At 65.4% G+C, this 9,491-nt stretch overlaps 3 protein-coding genes across 4 annotated transcripts; 1 reads left to right on the top strand and 2 right to left on the bottom strand.

Annotated features, from left to right (window-relative positions):
* Positions 1-22: 22 nt before the first annotated feature.
* Positions 23-2,354, bottom strand: H696_03088 (hypothetical protein). The gene is made up of 5 exons (XM_009496978.1): positions 2,063-2,354; positions 1,805-1,891; positions 1,584-1,712; positions 1,324-1,439; positions 23-1,234 (listed from the first exon to the last, which is right to left on the bottom strand). Exons 1-5 carry the CDS (start codon positions 2,324-2,326, stop codon positions 91-93), a joined length of 1,740 nt encoding a protein of 579 aa, XP_009495253.1. The 5' UTR covers positions 2,327-2,354; the 3' UTR covers positions 23-90.
* A 794-nt stretch (positions 2,355-3,148) lies between these two features.
* H696_03087 lies at positions 3,149-5,850 on the top strand (the record flags this gene model as incomplete). 2 transcript variants are annotated; one of them, XM_009496976.1, is made up of 5 exons in its annotated part: positions 3,149-3,328; positions 3,457-3,719; positions 3,818-3,933; positions 4,035-4,447; positions 4,519-5,850. In XM_009496976.1, the coding sequence occupies exons 1-5, from the start codon at positions 3,287-3,289 to the stop codon at positions 5,848-5,850; spliced, it is 2,166 nt and encodes a 721-aa protein (XP_009495251.1). In that variant the 5' UTR covers positions 3,149-3,286. The 2 variants fall into 2 exon arrangements, with proteins under 2 accessions (XP_009495251.1, XP_009495252.1); XM_009496977.1 differs by lacking the exon at positions 3,149-3,328 and having other exon boundaries at positions 3,429-3,719.
* A 406-nt stretch (positions 5,851-6,256) lies between these two features.
* Positions 6,257-8,525, bottom strand: H696_03086 (hypothetical protein). The gene is made up of 5 exons (XM_009496975.1): positions 8,311-8,525; positions 7,941-8,168; positions 7,331-7,734; positions 7,015-7,134; positions 6,257-6,854 (listed from the first exon to the last, which is right to left on the bottom strand). The coding sequence occupies exons 1-5, from the start codon at positions 8,375-8,377 to the stop codon at positions 6,723-6,725; spliced, it is 951 nt and encodes a 316-aa protein (XP_009495250.1). The 5' UTR covers positions 8,378-8,525; the 3' UTR covers positions 6,257-6,722.
* Positions 8,526-9,491: the final 966 nt, after the last annotated feature.

The raw sequence follows: 9,491 nt of genomic DNA, 5'->3' as shown, positions 1-9,491 counted from the left end.
GGGGGGGGGGGGCGGCCGGGGGGAGGAAGGGAGACCTCTCGCGTCCGGTGACATTGCCGATCGGTCCCATCCCAAACCCAGGGTTGGCCTCTATTTCTCCTGGCTCTCCTCCTCCGCCTCCTCGGTCGCCGGGATGAAGGTCAGCCCCACACGCACATGGCAGTAGCCATCCGGCACCGGGCGCGACACCAGCTTCGGGCAGGTCCCGGCTGTGCTCGGATCGCGGGCCGTCAACACGCTCAGATACCGCGTGAAGCGCATCACCCCCTCGGTGCGCAGAACCAGCAGCAGATTGTTCGGCGCCGGGTCCGAGGAGAGCAGTGTGTCGTCGGCGGTCAGGTAGACTAGCTCCCCGCCAACGGACGTCTGCTTCGGGCCATCTTCATCCTCACTCTGGCTCTCATCGTCGTCATCATCGCCAGCGGCCAGCTCCGGCCAGGCGGTGTCCAGTGCCGGCTCCGCCTCCGCGGCTCCGAGGGGCGGCAAGACAAAGGACAGCTCCAAATCCAGGCCCTCATGCTCGGTGACATGGTCATGAACCAGGGTGTAGTCCCCGTGCGAGAACATCAACGACGAGACGGCCGTGCGGTGGGCCAGGGCCGAGGCACCGGATCCATCGGCCAGACCGGTGAGGATGCCAACCAGCCGGGCAAAGTCCGCCCCGGCCAGCAAACGCATCAGCTCGTCCAGGGCATCGGCCTCCTTCGCGCTGCCAGGCCCCTCGCCCAGCGACCCCAGCAGGCGCAAGTGCCGGCGGTTGGCCGGCCCCACTTGGCAGTCGGCCGCCCCGGGCTCACACAGCCGGCGCCGGCGAGCAGCCAGTGCACCCAGCACCCGGCCATGCGCCGTCGGGGTGAGGAATTGCCGCAGCTCGATGGACCCCTGGCCGAGGAAGGCCGACCGGATGTTCTCCGCCATCCGAGCCGACAGATACGGCCGGCTAATCCACTCTGTCACATCAAGCGGGCTGTCTTCCGCGGCTTCGGCATTCGAGGAGGCCGTTCCCGCCAGCGGGAAGACAGCCGGCTTCTCCAACACCGGGGTCGGCCGCGCGCGCACCGGGTTCGCCTCGCGACATGAGTGGAACCAACCACTGATGCTGATCCGCTCCTTCGAGGCGGTCAAGACCTCGGCCACTTGGTGGTGCGAGTCGGGGGTCACCTCGAACAGGGCAAATGAGCCCCACTTCGGGACGAAAGATCGAGCCACCGCGCGCGGCTGCCGCGAATCATCCCTGCTCGCCGGCGTTAGTGACAAGAAACACCCGCGCAGGCAGGGAGGGCAGGCTCCCATGAGACCGCGAAGCAGGGGGGACGTGCGCACATGTCAAACATGTCCAGGGCACCGCCATCGGCCGCATCCCAGTCCTCGTCCACCAAATAGATGATGTACGCCACTCGACGGCTATCCAGCTCGTCATCATGGCAAAGGAGGTAGTTCTACAACAATGATGATGATGATGATGGTGGTGGTGGTGGTGGTGATGGTGGTGGCAAGCAGGCGGTCAGGAGGGGCAGGAACAGGACCAGGTGTGGCGTACAGACAGGCCAAGAAAAAAGGGAGCCCCATTGGCCGGGACGCACCGTCTGTGCGTAGCGGTGGGCTGACATGTCCACGCGCTTGCTATCGAGCGGCACACCAACCAGGCGGCTAATCATGCCGGTGAACTCCTCCGAATAGACGACATCCCGAATGGCGGAAACACCAGGAAGCTAAGGGTGAATTGGCGCCCCATAGCTGGCGAGTCAGCGACAAACACCCGAGCCGGAAGCCCCATCCATGGAATTAGCGCGCGAGCGCGCACCTTGCTGGACTTCAGATCCAGGGACGATTGCAGGAAGTGGTACAGGTCATTGGACTTCTGGCTGAACACCTCGAGTTTGATCTCATCCTGAGAGATCGGAGGTCGACCGGGCAAGCGGAATCGAGAGGGGGAGAAAAATGGTCAGAGGCTGTGCACACACCCTCATGCAGGCAGTGGGGCGCGCCATTCACCCGGGCCGGAGGGCGAGTGGCCGCTCGCCGAGGGGAGGGCGGGTAGTCACCGGAGGGGCCAACGTACGCGGACTTGCTGCAGCATGGCCTGATCGAAGAGATTAAAGAGGCGAGCTGCCGGGAAGGGTCGCGTGTGGGCCTCCAGCACGCCGGGCTCGGTCACCGACTCGGGCATTGCCTCAGGAGGATTGAGCGGGTCCCGCTCCGGATCATTGATCTGCCGGAAGAGCGGGGACACGCGATCCAGCAGAGCCGGGTCTGGAGCGGGGCCCCATGACGGGAGCGTCTTGGCGCGCTTGCTCGGGGGCGGGGAGGAGGAGGAAGAAGACATGCCACTTGGGTCGGGGGAGGGGGGGGGGAGCAGGGAGGAGGGGCACAGGTGAAACTGTGGGTGGCGCCTGGCGTCCAGGGCCCGAACAGTCCGGCCGGCCCAGAAATATGCCTTTCCAAGACGCACGAAATTAGTCCCCCCCCCCCCACCCCCTCCCCGTCGCTTGCACGCGCGCGTGGCCCCGCGAGAGCTTGTGCATGGACGATGATGCCCAGATCGCTCACATCCCATCGGGCCCGACCGTCGCCGCTGGTCGGAAACAAACAACAACAGAACCCGGCCGATCTCGGCGCCTGGACGGGGGCGACATCCCTGCAGCGCCGCCGGGAGGCAGCGTGGACGGCCCAGGGGGGGGGGGGGGGCCGTTGCTCGTCTTGGTCCGGGGTCGCCCGATAAAAGAAAACATCAGCCAATGTACCGGCTCGCGAACAGCCAACGCCGGGCCAGCTTGGTGGCCCGGCGCGAGCCGGTGCCGGGTGCCCGGCCGAGGTCCAATGCTTCCCCATCAGCTCGCATGCCATTTCAGGGGCGCGCACGTGCGACCGCGGCCGGGAGATTTGGCCCCGCGAAGGTTGGGGGCCGCCCCCCCCGCCCCCCCCCCCCCCCCGCGCCCCGCCTGCCGCCGCCCGACACTCGGCCGGCGGGGGGGCCTCCGGCCCGCCTCCCCCTTCGCCCGGTGCAGGGGGGGGGGGGGGGGGGATGGGCCTTCTCGCCATCCTCTCGCCAGAGAAGGGGGGTCTTTTTTCTGCCCCTCGGGCCCAAGAAGTGCCGAGGGCTGGAGGGCAGATCCCCTCCTTCCGCCCGGACCTCCCCGCAGCCCCCCCCCCCCACCTTGCCTCTCGCACCCTCCCCCTCGCCGTCCGCCCCCCTCCCCTCCGAGCGGCGGCCGCCCACTTTCCACTCCGTCAGGAGGTCAACTGCGTCCGCTTCCGCCTCCGCCTCTGCCTTCCTTTTTCAGCCATGCGCATCACCGTGGACAAGATCAGCGCCAAGGTGGGCCGGGTACGATCCCCTCCGGCCGTCTCCTCACCGGCCTCTCGCCGCATCCTCTCCCTCTCTTCGCGCTCTCTCTCTCTCTCTCTCCCTCTCCTGCACCTTGATGATCCTGACCCCTGGCTCCCCTCTCACAGGTCATCGATCCCCGTACCGAGCGTACCCTGAACCTCGCTGGAAAGCAAATCACCGAGGTTGGCTCGCTTAAAGCGTTGACCAGCCTCGTGCGGCTTGATCTGTCTTCCAACCAGATCACCAACTTCAAGGCCCTGCGTGGCTTGCTGGAGCTGAGCAAGTCCCTGCGCTTCCTCAGCCTCGAGGGCTGCCCCGTCACCCAAGTGTCCGGCTACCGGTACTACCTGATTGCCCACTTGCCAAACTTGGCCAGCCTAGATGACAAGTACGAGCCGTCTCCCGGGACATGTCTGTCCCCCACCATGCGCCTCCCCGTGCCGGGGCGTGCTCTTGTCTGACCTGCTCATCTCCTCGCGCGAACAGGGAAATTACCCCGATGGAGCGGTCCAACGCCGTGGCAGCATACTCCGGAAACAAGCGCACGGCTCCCTCTCTGGCTCCCAGTGTCAGCACCTCGTTTGATGACGATTGCGATATTTGTGCGCTCCACTTGGCCATTCCCCTGCCTTCCGCCCACCTTCTCCTGGCTGACTATTCCCCCGTCCTCCTTCCCTCCTGCTCGGCCGTCCTCGTGTGATAGTCTCCACGCGGTCATCGGCCGCCGCGTCGCCCACTGACATCGGGGCGGCCCTGCGGGCGCCGGCCGACGGGGTGGCCTCGCCCACTGGCGCTGCCGCCGGTCGCCCGGCCGAGCAGCAAGTGACCCCGGCCGCGGCTGCTGCTGTCTCGGCCGCGGCCCAGGTGTCTGCCAATGAGGCGGCCGCTGCGCTGGCTCGACCAGCTGTCACCCCGGCCGCGGCGGCCACCCCGGCCCCGGGCACCGCTGGTGTCCGCATTCGTCGAACCACCATCAACAGCATGTTCCGGGGCGACTCGGATGAGGACGACTTCATCTTCAATTCGCAGCCGGCTCCCGTGTCGACCCGGCGCTCCGCCTCGCGGACGGTCATCCCCGCAGAGGCGCCCACTCCCGGGCCGCCCGCCCAGGAGGAAGTATGTCTTGCCTGCTTCTCACCGGGCCACCATGGCGCTCGCACCATTCTGACATCCTTTCTCCCCCTTAGCGCCCTGCTGCCCGGCCACCGGCTCGCCCTCGGCCCGTCGCCCCGCGGCCATACTCCTCAACGGCCCCAAGCACCAGCCCAGGGACCCCAGTCACCTCTCATATGCTCCCTACAACGGCCGTTTCTGCCTCCGCCGATGAGATCCCCTCGGCCACTATCCGCCTTCCGCTGTCGGCCGGACGAATCATCATCGAGCCTGCATCGAGCCCGGGCAGTGGCGCAACAGCTGCCTCTCCGCCGGCCTCCCCTCCGACCATTCCCCCGCGCCGAACCGTCCCCGCTACCCTGGCCCCGACTCCGACGCCTTATGTGCCCACCTCGGCCCCGGCCCCGGCTCCGGCTCCGGCTCCAGCTCCGGTGCAGACTCCGACGGTGGCCACGGCTCCAGCTGCGGCCCCGATGCATGCTGCCACCTCCGCCCCGGCACCAAGCGCGGGTCTCGAATCCAAGCCCTCGGTCAATCCGATCTTCAACTTGCCCGACACTCTGGACGACTCGCCGCCGGTACCCGTCCAAAGCAACCCCTGGGAGACGGCCACCGTGTGTCCGGATTTGCTGGCTCTCGACCGCCAGCAGGCCGCCCATGCCGAGGCGAAGGCCCAGTCTCTGCACATCGACGACCCGTGGTCCAAGCCAGCTCCCGAGCTTGAGCCACTGCCCGCTTCTCTTGTGCCGCCTCCCGAGCCGGAGCCGCTCCCATTGCCGGAATCTGTCCTGGTCCCCGAAGCTGTGCCGGCCGATTCTCTCCCTCTTCCGGTGGATATTTCCCCCTGGGCCCTGCCCACCCCGGCCCCGGCGCCTGAGCCGGAGCCCTCCTCCAGCCAGGACATCTTCAACCCGTGGCTGGCACCGACGGCCGTTGCTGCTGCTGCTCCTGTTGCTGCTGCTGCTGCTGCTACTGGCCCAATTGTCGGGGAGAACCCTGTTCACGACCTGCCGGCCAGCTATGATGCCCCGGCTGCCTTCGATGTTCCGATTAGCTATGCTCCCCCTGTCGGCCTCGATGCGCCGATGGTCTTTGATGCGCTTCCCTCCTCGGGCGATCTTTTTGGATCAAGCATGCCCACCTATGATCCTCTTGGCTTTGGCGGGACGCATTCGACCGTTCCGGCCCCGGCTACTCCCGGGTCAGACGCTGCTCTTTTGGATCCCTGGTCAACTGGCACCAGCGCTCCTGCCTTTGTGGATCCCGGCGCATCGGCATGGGCCTCGGCATCTGACAATAGTCTCTTTGGCGGGACCATCGCCTCCGACGACATTCCAAGCGGCTCTTCCTCCTCCCTCAGCACCGCACTGGATAACCTCTCCTTGGCCACACACTCCCCGTGGTAGTAGTCCGGGATCCGGCCGGAGGCCAAACACCAACAAGCCCGGCGACACGCCTCCTCCCGGTCCGAGAGGAGCACACATCCCCGCATGCTCACCGCAAGCAGTCCTCCTAGGAAAAAGCCCGCACCTCTTCCTATCTCCCGCCCACACGGACACACACACACACACACACACAAACCTACATACATACGCACACGCACACGCGCGCACACACAAGTATCAATGCTTGCGCCCCGCTCTGTAAGCGCGCCCATGCGCGCGATCACGCCCTCCCGCTACCCAGTCAACACGGGACAGTGCAGCGCGCCATCCTCCTCTCAATCCTCAGCTGGGAGAAATAGACACCGTCTCCTTGGGTGCTTCACATCGCGGATTTTGACAGGCAATGAACATCGAAAAAAGAGCCAAATAGGACACGAGTATGGGGGATTTATGAAACTTGTTATTGGGGTGTTGTACAAGGGCAGGAGGGGGAGGGGGGGGGAGGAAGGGGTGGCGGAGACAACGCGCAGCGCGCCAGCGCCTGGGTCGGAGGTGGTGGGATGCGGCGGCGCAAAAGCCAGGGAGGGGAAATCTCAGCGGGGACACCCGCCGCTCCTCTTGGTCCACAGACAGCTCTTCCCCTTGCAGGAGATAAGAGAAGCGTGAGGGAGTAGGCATGCTGGGACGCCACATCATCTGAAAGCATGCACAGAGAAGGGGAAGGAGGGAGGGGGGAAAAGATTGGTTGATGGGAAGCAGCGGGGGAGGAGGCGCGGCTGACGAAGGACAGGGGGGCACCCCGCAGAGGGGGGAGGAGGCTGGGAAAGGCAGGGAGAAGTAGAAACCACCGTGGAGACCCCGAGACGGGCGGCAGCAAACGAGAGGTCCCTCATTTACTGGGAGTCACCCTTGGCAAGGAAGAGCTTGGGCAGAGCCTGACCAGCGAACTGGCTGACCTGCTTGCAGTAGGACTCGATCTGGGTGCACTGAAGCAGAGCGTTCAGGCGGGACTCCTCGGTGACGGCCTGCTAAAGGGCAAGGAAGATGATGGGCACATGTGAGTCAACGCAGCCCGGATCGATCGGGGGGGGGGGGGAGGGGGGGGGGGGGGGGGGGGGGGGGCAGGGGGGGGGGGGGGGGGAGTGTCGAAGACGGGCAGGGAGAAAAGACAGGAGAGGAACATACCTTCTTGTTATGGAGGTAGCGACCACCGTACTGGCGCATGCTGGCAGTAAGGTGAGTCTGGTCGTTGATGCGATCGGCCAGAGCGTCGATGACACGCTCGAAGTAGACGTTGTCCGGGAGCTGTGTGTATATATATATATGCGCGCGCACGCGCAGACGCGAGAAATCGAGAAGAGCACAAAGAACCCATCAGACAAGAAGGGGGAAAGGCGAGGGACAGGCCCCATTTTCGGAGACGGCCAAAGGGTTAGAATGCCGCGACGAGATCGAGAGAACCAGGATGGCGGGGAGGGGGGGGGAGGAGGAGGGCACGCACCGACAGCTGCGAGAGGTTGGTCTTGTTCGGCATGTCGAACAGGAAGGCGCTGACCAGGGCAGAGTTGCGGATGGTCAGGGGGATCTCCTCGAAGATGTTGTCAAAAGTCAGGCCAGCCTTGGCATAGTCCTCCGAGGGGATGCGGCGGATGTCCTTGGCAGCGCTCAGGGAAAGGAACTCCTTGGAAATGCGGAAGGCGCGCAGGGCAGCCGCGCCGTGCTGGCTGCGAATCGGGTCGTAGGTGATCATGGTGGCGGTGGGGTGCTCCAGGGCCAGGAAATCATCAATCACCTCGAAGCTGACCACCTCGCCGAACTGGATGGCGCGGTACAGACCGAAGACGTTGGCCTCGACATTGAAGTCCACCAGGGCATCGAGCATGCTGGAGGAGTAGGCGATCTTGTCTGGGAGTGCCAAGGCACCGGTTTGGGGGCGAGGACCAAAAAAAAAAAAGAAGAAATACAAAGGCGGCAAATAGAGGGGGAGAGGGGCAAACGTGTGGGTGAGACGGGGGCAAGCACGGGGGAGACGAGCGGGCAACGAATCATCAAAGAGCGGGATGAAAGAAACGAGGGAGAGGCGAGGAAGAAGAAGAAGAAGAAGGACGAACCGTCGCGGATCTGCGCCGGCGAGATGCTGAAGCCCCAGGAGTTGTTGTTGGAGATGGCACCCAAGTTGGGCAGAGCGTAGCAGTGGCTCAGGTTGGAGACAATCGTGTTGGCCTGGGTCGGGTCGGGGGTCTGGAAGCCGAGAATGTGCCCAGTGGCGTTGGGGCTCTCATTGCAGTGCTTGATGATGCGCATCAGGACCAGGGCATCAATGGTGACCGAGCCGAGGACTGGGGGAAAGGGAAGCGAGGAGGGGGGGGGGAGGGATTGTCAGGGGAAGAGAAAGTGATTAAACCCCCCCGGCCACAGAGGCAGCAGCCAATAGAGAGCAGCCAAACCGAAAGACCAGGAGGATCCAGAAACGAAACGCACTGGCATCGTTGGGGATGGTGGGGACGGCCGAGGAGGCGTTGGCGGCGGCGGCGGCGGCGACAGACATCGTTGCTGGATGGGAAAGGGCGACGCGAGATCGAAGTCGGAACAGGCGCAACTACGAGGAAGGAGCGAGGCGGGAGGCGAGGAGGGGAGAGAGAGGGGGGGGGAGGAGCGCGGGGCGAGGTGCAAGGCGGGGGCGATGCAGGTGAGGGGGGGGAGGAGGGAGAGGCCGGGCGCGGTGTGCAATCTGACCCTTTGAGAAGAGAGAGGAAGCCCCTCGGGGGAGACGCGAGCCGGCGACCGGGCGCCCTTTCTGTGTGGAGGAAAGGCGTGCGAACGAGGGGGAGAGAACGCATGCGCGGAGGGTATTTTGAGGCTTGATTGAGCCTTCAACGCCCTCCACAGGTGGCCACCAGTGGGACTTCGCGAGCCGCCGCAAGCCGCGGAGCACGTCCTCCGGGGGGGACGACAACCCCCCTTTGGATGGCTCGAGGGGAGGAGCATAGCGTGCAGCGCCCCGTGCATTTCACGGGTGCCGCGCGGTCCGCCCGAGACACGGCCAAAGGCGGTGTGCCCTCCGGGCATCGGTCGCCTGCGCTACGCGGCCACCACGCCCCCGGGAATCTAGTCCGCCCAAACACCCCCCAGCCCGCCCCACCGTTCCGGGACTGTGCGGGGACACACATGCCGGCCGCGCGCACACGCGCCACAAGTGGCCCCCCCCCCCCCCGGTCCGCCCTCGCGAACAGGGGGGGGGGAGCCTCTACACGCATCGAACCCCGCCTCCCAGGACATAACGTAAACCTACTGTTTGCCCGGAGTCCAGGCGACAATGGCTGGAGCCCTGAACCAGCGGAGTGCTGTGCGGCTCGGAAGATGCATCCACCCGACGGAGGGGGTTGTTTCTAAATGCCCACGGATGTGTCATTGGACACGCGTGCGTGATCAGCGGCCATCGGTCGCCGCTGGAACCAAAATGCAACCCGTCGGGCTGGCCAAACAGAAGACCGCCATAATGCAGAGCTTTTCGCCTTCCCGAGCGGACGATATCTGGGGCCAATATTTATTCGGGCCCTGTGTGTCGGGGGAGGGGGGGAGGGGGTATTCTTCTTCCCCGCCCTCGGCAGTCGACGTGTTGATTCCATCGACGAAAGTGAGGAGCGCGTGGCCGGGGGGGG

The sequence above is a fragment of the Fonticula alba genome (assembly GCF_000388065.1).
Source record: "Fonticula alba strain ATCC 38817 unplaced genomic scaffold supercont2.4, whole genome shotgun sequence".
Lineage (NCBI taxonomy): Eukaryota > Rotosphaerida > Fonticulaceae > Fonticula > Fonticula alba.
Note: the sequence above shows the minus strand (reverse complement) of the source record. Positions and strands in the feature narration are given on the sequence as shown.